We start from the raw sequence: 14,712 nt of genomic DNA, 5'->3' as shown, positions 1-14,712 counted from the left end.
TAATTAATTGAACTTTAATTAAAAGCTCTTCTGATGAGATTTGAACTTGTATCTCAAGAGCATTCATAGATAGCTAGATGTCTAGTCCAATGACATTACCCCTACACCATTAGTCCCTTCAGCACCCATTCCATCTTTCATGATGTTCAGGAAGAGGAAGTGATGTTCAATGAGTGTGAAACGGGTAATTGGTAAGGAAGTAAAGGTCCCGCAGTGTCCCAGTTGCAATTGTGATACATGCAAGCTGATTTTGCCCAGAATTGCAGAAGCTTGGTTTTTTGAAACCAATGCAGAAAATCACAGTTTGGGGCAGTTATGAAATGATATTAATAAATCAACAAATTAGGTTTTTACATGAGAAATAAAATAAGAACATTAAGGCTAATTGCTGGTGAACAGTGTGATAATTGAGAGGAAACACTGTACATTAGCAAATCAGCAATGGCATATGGAGTTATTGATTATGCATCAATTTCTCTTACTCTCTTTGTTAAGATGGTAATTGGTCATGAAATCATGAAATAATGCTTATTCTTGTATCTAGGGAACTAAAGGAAGAGATGGTGTACCAGGTCTTCAAGGAGATCCAGGATTCCGAGGCATACAGGTTGTTAATGAGCTGGATTTGATGAATATAATATCATTGTGAACGCACAATGTTTTTCTTTTTTCTCAACTCTGCTTCAATAATGTTTCAATGAGTTACTGAACTAAATTTATTTTGAGGTGAAAATAACACAAAGATTTATGAAGCATTTTGAAATTTTCTAATATTTAAGATGTCTCTATTTTCCCTATGGATATACTTGGGTGAATTTTCAGAATCACTGTAGCCTAGATAATAGACAAACATAGTGGACAGCTCCATGTTCAAATTAGTGTGATGATACATTATAGATGGAATTTTGTCAGCCACTGAATGACATGGGCCATGGTGAGAAATTTGAAAAAATTGATGTTGAACAGAGATCAGCTCGACTTTGAATGAAGAGGTCCCATTTTCCAACTAAGTGTCAAAAGGTAAGTCAAGATTGGGTGAGTGGGGTGAGGCCTGTTTGGATGGTTTGCTGCTCATTAACAGCTTCATTGTGACCCAGTCTTGTCTGATGACTATGCATTTTCTCATTCATTCACCTAATGGACAGAAACGAGACACCAAGAATTCCCCATATGAAACACAGAGCTGTTGCCTGTCACTTGCTGTTCTGGACCTCCATCTTGGAAGCCCAGAGCACACTTAGAGCATACACCCTGGGCAGTCACAGGATGCATCCAATGTCCATGGATGATAGATTCAAGCTTCACCACACCATCATGGCACATTTCTGACCCACTCACAGTACGTACCTGCTCCTTGAATGCTGCATTTTAGATTGCATTGGCATTGCAGTGCTGCTTTTGAGAAAACTGTGCATGGAAGGACAAGCACACAACTCCATGAATTCACCCAGGGCTCGTGTCAGGGTTCCTTGCTCACTCTCTTAGCATTCTCTCACTTTGTGTCTCTGTTCATGGACAGCCCTGTGAACATTGAAGTTATTCAAAGGGTTGGACTGTGGTCAGTCTTGGGGTCCAATCACTAACCGTCAAGGGGGTTGGTTATCCAGGACAATGCTGCCGGAGGGAAACTGTGGATCTTAATTGTGGAGTTTGGAGGCAGTATGCTGGGATGCAGAAAGAATTACAATTGCATAGGGGCAACTGCATATATAAGGAGGGAAGGTGATGATAGAGCATTGAAGGAAAAGGGGTGTTGTGGGAATGGCTGAATAATTCATAGTCAGGAGCGCCCTGGCTTCCATGGTGAGGAGGCCCAGTGCATTCCTAGATTGGACATGTTTACCCAGTCTGCCTAGGGCTGGGGAGTTGAAGTGGGGAGACTGAGAAAGACCAGTTAAGTGGGGACTAAAGGAAGTCGATGGGGAGGGTGACCAATAAGGGAATGTCTAAATTTGGAGGTTTGCCAAAAGCAAAAGGCCTAGCCTGAGACCCACTGCGTGAGGAGCACCTGCTGTTTCATTCTATCGTTCTGTATATAGCAAGGCTACAATGGAGCTGAAAATGGCTGCCACCACAAACAGAGTGGATAGGGTGAGTAGTTCATTTGTGAGGGAAGGGAATTCAATTATGTGTGATATGAGGGTCTTCAGTATTACACAGATACTCTTACACTAACATGGAAAAATACCAGCAAGTGCTACATTCCACGTGAATCTTCGGTATTAACTCTTGTGTGCAATCCAAGTGCTTGCCCCAACACACATGACCGCATTATACCACATTATAAATGTCACCCTCTAATGGCTGCGATACATCACCAATGTTTGCAACCTGGAAGATTGACCCCAATTGGCAGTGTAGCAATCACCTTCCAGTATCCTATATTTTTGCATAAAGTACAAAAGCTGTTCACTTCAACCTTGGATCGTAAAATGTGTAACCCTAAAGCTGGCTAGTCTCTGTACCTTCACTATTGTAGTTGCAGCAGATCAGGCATTCACTGACACAGCTCAGCATAAATTTACAAAGGTGTTAACATATTGACAGCGAATTGTCATTTTTACAACCCACATGTCCTCATAAAGTCTTCTTCCTTCTTTTCCTCTGCACATCTCAGTGCAGTCCTGCGTTTTGCCATTGAGGTGAAGGGACCCTGCCTTACTGAGGAGCCTGTGGCTTTGGAGTTGTGTTGGTTAACCCTGGGGGCCTTCTGTGGCTGGAGGGCCCAAATGTGTTCAATGTGTCCTTCCCAGAAGCTGATTGAGGCTCCTCAGCAACATTGTCATGCAGAGGGTGGTGTGTGTACGGAATGAGCTACCAGAGGAAGTGGTGGAGGCTGGTACAATTGCAACATTTATAAGACATTATGATGGCTATATGAATAGGGAGGGTTTAGAGGGATATAGGCCAAGTGCTGGTAAATGGGACCAGATAAGATTAGGATATCTGGTCAGAATGGACGAGTTGGACAGAAGGGTCTGTTTTCATGCTGCACATCTCTATGACTGTGACATCAGAGGCAGCATAAGGAGAAAGGATGTGGTTGGTCAGATTTGCCCCCTTTGGTCTGAAGGAATAGACCAGGCCGTACAGGCAGAATGGCATAAGTTGTTGGAGGAGAGAGGGATTGGAGGATGAGGAGGCCCCAGATTGGTGCTGATTTGTTGCATACTTTACATCCTGGTACTTACTTGGGAGACCTACCATTACCCCAAGCAACTATGCCAGAGAGTCATGCTATGGCGTGACAGTAAATGGATGAAAACGATGATGGCCCAGACCAAGGAGAGCACCAGATGACTGCAGGCCTTTGGAGGGCCACCCCTGACCAACTGATTGAAGGCACTTTTGACCAATGTCCTACAACTTCGGACTCAGAGTACCATGCCACATGCCTTACCTTTCACAGCTGAGGATCCATTGAGAGGGTTCAAGGTGGAAGTCCTGTCTGTTGAGAATTGCCAGGCAATCAGAGTCTTGCAGTCCTTTCTATGCTCAACACTGCCACCCAGCCAGAGAGAGACCACTGCTGGTACTACACCCACCTGAGGCATTGGATCTCGGAGGGATCCAGGCATCAGTGAGTGATGGCAGGAAGCAGGTAAAAAGAGTGGGTCACAGAGAAGGAACCAAGAGAGTTCACACTAAAGACAGTGAAGATGGCCCCAATCCATTTGTGACAGGGACTGAGTACTCATGATAGAAGTCCCATTCCCCCTCCACTTCCCCCTCCCTCTCAACTCTTGAGGCCCCACAAGCAAATATGATTTTTAAATACTCCCTGCATAGCCCTCCATGTCTCCTGTTTTCAACTGAGTTTATATCAGGGATGTAACCAAGGAGGGTGAGAATGCAAGTGATGAAGTGGAGGTAGGAGTACATTGTTGTTGTGGTAGACTGGATTGTTTACACACTAATTTTGAGAAGATTTATTCTCAGATTAAAATGTCAGAAGTCACACAACACCAGGTTATAATCCAACACAATCTTTCCAAGCGCCGCTACTTTGTCGGGTGAAGTCTGATGAAGGAGCAGCGCTCTGGAAGCTTGCGATTTCAAATAAACCTGTTGGATTATAATCTGGTGTTGTGTGACTTCTGACTTTGTCCACCCCAGTTGAATATCTGCACCTCCACATCATAAATTAAAATGGATCTCGTTTAAAGAAGCTAGGAACAAATATTTTCCAAATCATGTGTGTCAGGCTATCTTTACAATCTGGAAACATGAGTGGTCTTATACTAACAGTAAAGATGTGATGTGGTTTTTAGGAAATACTTCTTACCTAAAACAGTTAAGTAACTCCAAAACTCCGCCAAGTTTGTAATGATTAACCTGACTAAACTTGCTTTTGCTTCATTTAAAATAGTTCAGTTCATACATGTCACAGAAGGGATTTGTGCTCTGAATGTATTTACTTTTCCTTGTACTTAATAATTGAATTCAAAATGAAGGAATTTTTTACTATGTCTTAACAAGGAGATAAATTTGGTCACTGGGACAAAAACTCTTGTGGAGAAATGTTACACTGTGGTTTGTAACTGTCCATTTTTAATGATTAGTTTGGGAACAGCACTCTTACACTGAGACCCAACTCATACCAATGGGGATGTAAGCATTGTTGCCTTTTTGAACTTCTGCATCTCATGTGGTGTAGGTTCATCCTAGAGGAAGTTGCAAGACTTTCACCAGTGGCTGTGGTATTGCAGTTGGTGGTATTTCCATGTGTCTGTAGCCCTTGTCTTTCTAGAATTCATGAATTTGAAAGGAGCTATCGAAGTATTATAGTGACTTGCTGTAAATGGATATTGTGGAAGGTAACACCATGGCCACTATGAGTTCATGTTTAAGGGAGTAAATGTTTATAGAAGAGTATGAGTGTTCAAAAATTCCTGACAATGCAGAAAGAGGCCATTTAGGCCTTTGAGTCTGCACTGACCCTTCCTCCACCTCCACCAGATCCCCCCCTCCAAAATAATCCCCCATGGGGTTTCTAACCATGCCTCAACCATCTAACCTGCACACTACGGGTAATTTTTAGCCTGGCCAATCCACCTAACCTGCACACTATGGGCAATTTTTACTCTGGCCAATCCACCTAACCTGTACATCTTTGGATTAAGAAAGGAAACGGGAGCACCCAGGGGAGGGAATGTGCAAACTTCACACAGATGGTCACCTAAAGCTGGGATTGAACCTGGGTCCCTGGCATTGTGAGGCAGCAGTGCTTGCCACTGTACCAAGGTGCCACCCATACTTATCATATAGTTTGTACTAAAGAAACATTATTGCATTATTTGGTTCAATTGTTGGGCAGCAAACCACCATTTATCAATCTTGGAGTTTATAACTGTACATACATCATCAATGTAATATTGGCATACAAAACAGGACTAGGCAGCATGGTGGCTCAGTGGTCACCATTGTAGTCTCACAATGCCAGGGACCCAGGATCGATTCCAGCCTCGGGCAACTGTCTGTGTGGAGTTTGCATGTTCTCCCCGTGTCTGCGTGGGTTTCCTCCGGGTGCTCTGGTTTTGTCCCACAGTCCAAAATGTGCAGGTTAGGTGAATTGCCCATAGTGTACAGGGTTTGTTGGTTAGGTGCATTAGTCAGGGGCAAATGTAGGGGAATGGGTCTGGTTGGGTTACTCCTCAGGGGATCGGTGTGGACTTGTTGGGCCAAATGGCCTGTTTCCACACTGTAGGGATTCTATGATAAAGTGAGAGTAGTGTGGAGGAAATCTATGAAATAATCTGTGGGACAACTGGATCATTACTAACTTAAAACCCAGTGCCATGAGTTTATAAACAATTATTGACAAGCATCTTCTTGTTGCAGGGGACACCAGGAACCTCTGGTACTCCAGGTCGAAAAGGAGAAATGGGAGCCCGAGGTCGGCAGGTTTGTATTGGAAGTGAATCTTGCTGTGTCTGTGAGAGAGGCAGTTTTGGTCAGGTTGATGAAAATTACTCTGTTTAGCCATTGTTAAGGAGATTACAGGATAATGTAGAGATATGAATATCTGTTTACAATTACAGCATGTCACAACAGCTGCATGCCTCAAGGCACTATTATTCAGCACAATCGCTGAGTGCTGCTTGCATTCATTTTAAATGAGTGCAAACTTCAGCAATATAAAAGTGCTCCAATCTAATTTACTTTAGATGCAGTAGATGAGGGCTAGGTATTAACATTGAGCTAATGGCCCAGAAGACACCAAGCCCAGAATAGAGTCAAAATCTAAGCATCAGTTTGGGGCTTTTGTGGCAGAGTGGTAGTGCCCCTACCTCTGAGCCCAAATAACACAATTTGTCAAATCTTCCCTATTTCAGAGGTGTGTCATAACATATCAGAACAGGTTGATTAAAAGCATCCAAGTTGTTGAGTACTCATTCAGACCTGGAAAACAGAGCAGACGTGAAATGCTTTGGCCAAGTATGAGTGACACTTATTCAAGAGTGATCAAAAAGCAGGGGTTTCAGACAGTTACCAAGAGATTCTTCAAATGTGGAACAGCTTAACAGCCAATGACAGTATCATTTTAGATGGGAGTTGTCTCATCAGTAAGAGTATGTTTTACTGTTCTAATGGACAGAAAGGAAGGTGAGGCAGATCATGAGTTTGATGCATGACTATCCATATGGGAATTGACACAATCTTGTGTTGAGATCTGTAATAAGTACACCAATGCAAACCTTGGCTCTGTTTCAGTGAAGAATACTTCTTCATACAACAGTGTTGATCACGACTCTTTCACTGAATCTCTTATCCGGAGCAACAGTGGCATCTAGTGGTAAAACATTGTACTGAATGAGCTATAATTGTGAGCCTCAGATCATATTTAATATCCTTTAGTCACGACTGCAAGTTAGTAATCTATTTAATCTTTAAACAGAACTCACTCTGATATTAAATGTAATCCACACAGTTTAGTTTTAAAATTTGGTTTCATCTTTAAAACTATTTCTCTTATCTTTCTGAAGCTCCAAGATTGCATGTTTTAACTTATCTCTTGCAATTTCATTTTTTTCTCCCGACTCTCCAAGTCAGCGAGGATCACTACTTCTTTATTTGGGCACCTCGTCCAACTGAGCTTTATCACTGATTAACATCAGCAGGGTAAATGATAGAAATATAATAGTCATGTCCCCATCTAACCTGCATGTGTACTTTCCAGCATTCCATTTTGGAAGATGAGCACAAACAGCATATTTTTCCCATTTCCAGCCAAAATGTATTAAATCCAATGATAGCTCGTCTGCTGCCACTCTGACTGGGAGTAGCTAAGTCAGCACAGATCAGGACATACCTGAGACCTTCCCCACCTTTGTCAACGGATAACTGACCTGGAGCAGGGAGAAAGTTGATAAGCCACATATTTATTAAGCTAAAGGCAAAATAAATTTCAAATAAAATACAAATTACAAACGCATGAGTTGGAAGTGTAAAACCTCAACAGCAGTTTACATACCTTTAATATAAATATGGTTATGGTAGACATCTGTGTACTCGGATGAGCTATGTTGAATAATTTGTCATGTACAGAACTGTACAATTCTGACAATTGATCAAAATAATTGTATCTGGTTGGAGTTTGCATTAATTTTTTTTTAGTGTTGATATTCCACTATAATTCATATTCCTTTTCATATAAATATACCACAGTATTGTTGGTGGCTGCATAAATATCTCTGCAGTTAGTGCCAAATATACCATGTATTATGGTGGAATCAAAGTTTAATAAAAATTGACCAGCTTCATCTGATGCTGTTGAAACTTATATCATGGAGAAATTAGGCTTTCATACTGTAAAGACAGTAATGACCATCATTGCCATTGCTAGTGCAATACAGATAACAATGGACTTTGGGTTGATGCTTGAAAAGAAATGCAAATTGTGGTTGCTGGCTGTGTACATTGCCAGTGCAGCACCAGACCAAGAAAACAACAGTTTTAATTGCTGGTCTGTGCTGAGCTGATCTCAGGAGTGCCAAGTTCTATCCCATTGCGACTAAGGGACTACTGAGTAGAAATTTCAGCTGATCCTGTGACTGATCATTCGCCAGTAATAAAGAATGGAAATTCTGTGTTGGCAACTGATTATGTTTACATTCTCAGCAACATCAAATCTCATGTCCACAAACTTTGCCCCAGTGCATCTTCTGAGATCACAGTGCCACTCCTTACCAGCTCTGACACTTATTGTAAGAGACAAATTCAGGATCCCTACAGCTCTAAAATAAATGAATACATTGGCAGTTAATTGCTTCATGATATATGGGAAATCCCATTTAATTTTAAACATGCACTCTGTAAAATGCACATTCATAAATTAACTTCAAGAATCACAGTTATTCCTAAATTAGATTTCTTTAGTGTTTACGAAACAGACAACCACTTTAATCAATACTTCTGTATTATTTATATGACAGGGTCCAACTGGCGAGCCAGGCCGTGTGGGAATGGATGGTGACATTGGTCATAAAGGAAAACATGTAAGTTTCATTATTTACCATTTATTTAATATAAACAAGATGTTCACCACTAAATGGACACGGTGGAAGTTTGCCTTTCTTGAGAGAACAAACAAGGGGATAGAAAGGTGGGACCAAAACAGAAATGGTGTGTAACAGGATTAACCTTAAAAAGAGAGAGTTTCACTTACGTAGTGCCTTTTATGGCTGGATACTTCAAAGGTGCCTTACAATAAGCCAGTGGAATAGTTGGATGTGTGGTCACCATTATTTAATTGGTAACATGGGAAAGGTACAGTCAGCATGGGCTGCACCAGGAACACCATCGTCATTAGCAGATGCCATCTCCTCAGATGTAAGCTGCTCCACGGACAGGAGGGATGGACATGAGAGATCCAGAGAAGGTGAGACCCCACAGCAGAGGATCTTAATCCAAAGTATCAGCTTTCTCCCCGTGTGAGCACACAAGTTCACGCGGCCCGGCTTTCGTAGAGATACATCACTGACGTCTATAATCACCCATCAACAAGACTATCTTCCCAATGGGCAAGGTAGTCACTGCCACTTACAGTGCATCTTCTTCTGTAAAGAGAAAGCTGTTACTATGAAAACTGGATGCTTTGGAGAGAAGGGTAACATTAGTGGCATGGATGTGAGAGAGCAGTGGGAGAGGGGCAAGCTTTGACTATTCAGATGAGGGTGTACAGAGGTACCTGGAGAGCAGGGAGTAAGTGAACACGTATGATGTATTCATTTCAGAAATAATGTATAGCTAAATGGTGGGGAAATCATGGACACCTAAAAATGTCATGTCACTAATCTAACCCACCCTCCTGAATCCCTTGAATTTCTTTGGGCACTTTCTGCGTGTCGGAGACACCACTCATCTATTGCTCACTTCCTTGCCCATTTTCACTAAAGCCTGCTCAGTTTGACAGGCTGGTCTATTTCTCGGGTCCTCGCAAACATGATCCCACGCCAAGGTGGAAGGATTAGAGCTCTTCCTCATTCCTGTGGTTGCTAGAGTACATAGGAATCAACTGACAGTTTAACCATTCTGACTTCCCCCCCCCCCCCAAACTGTCTAACATCACCCTCCACCCAGCCCAACACCTCCCCTGCCCCCAACACCTCCCCCATCCCCAAACACGTCCCCCTGCCCAACCTCCCAACACCTCTCCCATCCCCAACACCACCCTCCCGCCTGCCCCATCCAACACTGCCCCCGCCCCAACACGTCCCCCAGCCCGCCCCCGTCCAACACCTCCCCCACCCACCAACACCACCCCCCATGCCCCAACCATCCAACACCTCTCCCCGCCCCCTAACACCACTACCCCATGCCCTAACCGTCCAACACCTCCCCCCACCCGCCCCTGTCCAACACCACCTCCTACCCAACCAACACCACCCCTCCCACCCCATCCAACACTGCTCTCCAGGGCAGCTGGACTGGACACCAACAATAAGACTGCTGCTGCTTCTGCTGCCTTTGTGGGGTAAGTCTCCAAACAGTTCTCACTCACTCTCTCTCTCACACACACACACCCACCTTTTTCTTCAACGTTTTGACAAGTTCCACCTCTGCCCTGTACAGGACAATGTTGGAGAGATTATCTGGAGAAGGGGGGTTGGTTTAGGGTACACCATCTAGAACTCCAGGGAAAGTGTGGGGAGAGAGAGGGTAGGAGGTCAGTCATTTGGAGATGGTGCCTGTTGAATTACTGTAAACAAAAGACACAATCACTGTTGGAAACATGTCTTTGATGTAATGTTTCTATCGGGACCTCGAGATTTCCTTTGGATAAGCCGATGTTTGGATAATTGGTATTCAGATAACGAGGTTCCTCTGTATATTCTGTTTCCAACTATGCAGAGTCTGGAGGATCTGAGCCACTTTTTTTATTCCATTCAGGGGATGAAGGATGAAGGCCAGCACTTGTTGCCCAGCCCTAACTGCCCTAGAAGCTAGCTGTGAAAGTTGCTTGCTTCAACTATTGCAGTCCATTTTCTGTAGGTACCTTCACAATGCCAGCCTGGCATATTTTCATAGAACGCCTACGGTGTGGAAACAGGCCAGTTGGCTCAACAAGTCCACACCGACTCTCCTAAGAGCAACCGATCCAGACCCATTCCCCTACCCTCCTACTGTACATCTAACCTACAAATCCCTGTACACCATGGGCGATTTAGCATGGCCAATTCACCTGACCTGCACATCTTTGGACGGTGCGAGGAAACCAGAGCACCCAGAGTAAACCCACGCAGACACAGGGAGAATGTACAAACTCCACACAAACAGTCGCCCGAGGCTGGATTCGATCCCGGGTCCTTGGTGCTGTGAGGCAGCAGTGCTAACCACTGAGCCCCTGCGTCATTTTAATCATTTGGAGCTTTACAGCATCACAGAGTAGTTGATTGTAGCTTTTATAGTTTGTAACTTGTGAAGAAATTCCATTTCTGTATGTGTGAGGAACTGTTGTTACTTTAGGATAAGATTAGCGTTTACGAGTTACCTCCTTCAGGTTGACTTTCACACAACAGGAATGTTATAATAGTGGTGGGGGTTGGGGAATCGAAGAATCATATTAGCTGTTAATAATTCTACAACACTTTACTGCTAATTAATTATATATTTTGTGTACATGCGTTGTTTTGAAAGTGTCAAGTTGTAACATGTGCCTACCCCGTATAACACCTGGAATAGAATTGTATTATCAATCAACTACTAACCAGATTTTGGCCTATTTAACAGGGTCAACCTGGAAATCCTGGGGAGAAAGGCATAAGAGGAGTAGAGGGACCTCGTGGGATCACGGTGAACATCTGTTTTCTTTCAAATTATTCTTCTTTCAAACACGTTTTCTGTGCAAATAGGCAATGAATGACAAATGATCTGAAAGAGCATTAGAAATAAAAGTGGAAGGTCCATTTCCTGATCATGTTGAAGTTTCTCCTTGATTCTCTTCTTCCTTATGTTCTACTCAACTTCCAACATTATTTTCCAAAAATTAATAGGTTGAAGTAACAGTATGTTATTTGCATTTGAAAAGTTCAAAGCTGATTTGCTATTTAGAATTCTACAGGGGATTACAATTTTACGAATAGCAGAAAGGATACAATAATGAGAAGTTGCTTCTGTGAAATAAATAGGATTGTTTCAGGTTAATTTGAGATTATAATATTTACACTGGCTGGATTTTAGTATCTTGATTGAAACACCTGCATGTCTTTCCACCCTAAGAAAGAGTCGTTATGATTCTGCCCCTTTTTCTCATTCCAGTAGCTGTGTCAGACTGTACATGAATGAAGCATCCCTTTGTAATCAAATAATGCATTGTAAGCAAACCAATGCCAACAATTAGCCCATTTATTAGTATTACACAATTCATTTAACCTTCTGCCTACAATATTCACTTGTCAATTTAGGAACTTTAATATCACACATTAGGCTAGCTTCATGCAAGCTAAAATAACTGGTCAAATTTTAGTCACTTGGAATATTTTGCCATTACAAAGATGATAAGGTGAATAAGTTTTAAAAGACTTCAATTTGACTGACTAGCCTGAAACATCGTTTCATTTTCCCTACTGTTTTAGAATGAAACCATTGCTCAGGATGAAACTAATAACTTGATTAATAGGATTCAATATGATGTTGTATTCTAACAATATAAACCAACATGCTTCCAAAGCTCTGTGACATTTCAGAATTCAGAAATCAGCAGCTAAGCCTGGAACATTTATGTATTTGAGTAAATATACTGATCAGTGTGGGGAAAGAGAGGACAGGACAAATAATGCTGTTGATTTATCAATAACCTTTTGAGAATGGAACCTAATGGAGTTGCAGAAGCCATGGATTTAATCTCTAATTCTTTTGTCTCAAGCAGTCGCTTGGAAGAAATAAACTGCAAATAATCCCAGTAAATAATGGAATACCATATTGACTTTCATATCTCTATCTATGACAGAGCAATTATGAACTTGTGACAATAACTAAAAATTGCATTTTAATCGAATGTTGTACAGCCATAGATGTGTGTCAACCATTCAAGATCAGACAGGACTTTAATGAGATTACTATCATAGAAAAAATACACTTTGCATAGTTTTCATATGTAAGCTGAGTACATACACACCAAATTCTTATTTGAACTATTTTAACAATGTACTTAAAATAATAGTCAACTGGAATAAACACATTTAAGCATTAGTAATAGACACACGAGTAGCATCTACCGTATTGAAACTCAAGCTTGACACTGTAATTCACAATGATTAACACAATGAAATCTAATTCACATAGAATAAATAATATTTATTGAAGTGGGATTTAGAGTAGGATGAAGGAGCTAAAGCTCAAAATCCCATAAATGACAGTTTCCTTTCAGGCTTGGTTGTTATTTATTGTCTATTTATATAAAGCATAAATTTAAGGTCACATTGCATCTACCTTTTGTTTTGATAGAATTTGCATTTTGACATACATAAATAGATTTTTAAAAAGTGTATACAAATTGTGTGACTGTGTTGTAAACCATGTTGTTTATCATCCAGGGAGCAGATGGCAAGAATGTATTTGGACCCAATGGAGTAAAAGGCAGAAAGGTAAAACAGAAAAACTATTAAGTAACAGGTAAACAATATTATTGTTGCATGTAGTGTTAATTAAGACTCCCAGTGAAAGCATAGGTGAGGGGATCAGAACTGATGTGTTGTGCCACATGTCTCTCTCCTGATCCTTCCAAACATTACATTTACTCTCTATCCTGCTACTTGATCTGAGCAGTGAAGTATCAGTGAGAGATGAAACACTATTCTTTTGCTTTGTTTTCCAATATTAAAATGTTGATTAATATTTAACCCATTATAGTATCAACATTCCTAGAAACAGCACAAAGGCAGATCTTTGATAAATTGCAATTAACGTATCATTTGACTTATCAAATAACAACATTTTGCTAACTGTTAGAAATGAGGATTAATCAAAACGGAGAATGAATTTTCTCATCAGATGTAATGCTTAGCTTGCTTGTACATTTCTCTGATGCTAGTTTTAGGTATCTTTTAAATTAGATGGCTTGCAGTATACATAGAGAAACAAACAGTGTAGCAAGAACACACTAAGCACTTTGTCTGAAACCTTACTGATGGATGATCCAAATTCAGCAGGTGGTAAACTGACAAAGGAGAAAGACTTAAGGGTAAGGTTGTTGTGCAGAAATTCAGCCAAGTTAATAAAAAAGATTATTTTACCATCTGCGGCTTGTAAACTGGAAGAGAATGTCAGTCAATGAGAAAACTGAATTTGTGAGAAAGTGCATGGGCATGAGACTACCATAATCATTAGTGCTTTCAGCTAATCATGGCCTCAGTCTTGGGCACCCCAGTAACGTTCAGCACCATTGCCTCAGTGGGGTAAAAGTGTATTGTCACACCCTCCAGCTGGCTCCATTGTGTGCCACCTTTTCCAACAAGGGAGAGGGAATTGTGTCGGTGAGTGTTGTGAAATCTGATTGGATGATATGGCTGTTATAGTTAAGTAATTATTAGTATGACCAAGCTTTGAAAGTATGTGCGAGTCTCGGAACAGTGCTAATTGTTGTTAGATGAGAGATAGGGCTGAGGTGCATGGTGTAGTTGGTACAATGTGGCAACTGGCAATGCTTGTCCTGATCTTAACCATTTGGGTGAAGTTATTGTTACTCTTGCAGCACTGCATCCAGTTCCTGGAAGCTCAACGTTTGATATTAATCTCCACTGGCTGGTTGCACCGAGTGCCTTTTGATCATTTGCAGATACAGAACATTACTCCACTTTTATACTTCCTCCATCAATGCTTCCAGGACAGCTTCCAAACATTTTCTGGTGTTTTTCACTGGTGTTAGCCCACCTTGATTTTGGCACCTTGCAGATGTATCCAGCCAACAACAGTGTTGATGCTATGAGCTAGCTGCTGCCATTGTTTAAAATGCCAGCTGGAGTGCTAAGTGTATTGGATCATAATCTCATTTCCAGGTTTTGGGCAATCAGGTTAAACCTTCCTCAGAGCTTCAAGTGTTCAAATTTTTGGTGGAGTTGATGTGATGTTATTTGTTAGCAGGTCCTACAGAGGGCAGAGTTACATTGCTCTGAAGGAAAGGATTCAAACAAAACTTAAATTTTGTTCAGCTCTGTTTCTGATACAGACCTCTGTGTAATTATCACTTGGATTGGAGAATATGGGACAGAG

The 14,712-nt window shown here is 41.5% G+C and overlaps 1 protein-coding gene across 3 annotated transcripts in view; it reads left to right on the top strand.

Annotated features, from left to right (window-relative positions):
- LOC140464959 (collagen alpha-6(VI) chain-like) overlaps positions 1-14,712 on the top strand; it is a 141,132-nt gene that overhangs the window by 88,246 nt on the left and 38,174 nt on the right. For all 3 annotated transcript variants that reach the window (XM_072560632.1, XM_072560631.1, XM_072560630.1), the window contains exons 23-27: positions 545-607; positions 5,842-5,904; positions 8,436-8,498; positions 11,233-11,295; positions 13,038-13,088. In XM_072560632.1, coding sequence (XP_072416733.1) covers positions 545-607; positions 5,842-5,904; positions 8,436-8,498; positions 11,233-11,295; positions 13,038-13,088 — 303 coding nt within the window. The remainder of the gene's footprint in view (positions 1-544; positions 608-5,841; positions 5,905-8,435; positions 8,499-11,232; positions 11,296-13,037; positions 13,089-14,712) is intronic.

This window comes from Chiloscyllium punctatum, chromosome 41 (assembly GCF_047496795.1).
Source record: "Chiloscyllium punctatum isolate Juve2018m chromosome 41, sChiPun1.3, whole genome shotgun sequence".
NCBI classification, from domain to species: domain Eukaryota; kingdom Metazoa; phylum Chordata; class Chondrichthyes; order Orectolobiformes; family Hemiscylliidae; genus Chiloscyllium; species Chiloscyllium punctatum.
The sequence above is the reverse complement of the archived record's forward strand: the minus strand, read 5'-3'. Positions and strand labels throughout refer to the sequence as shown.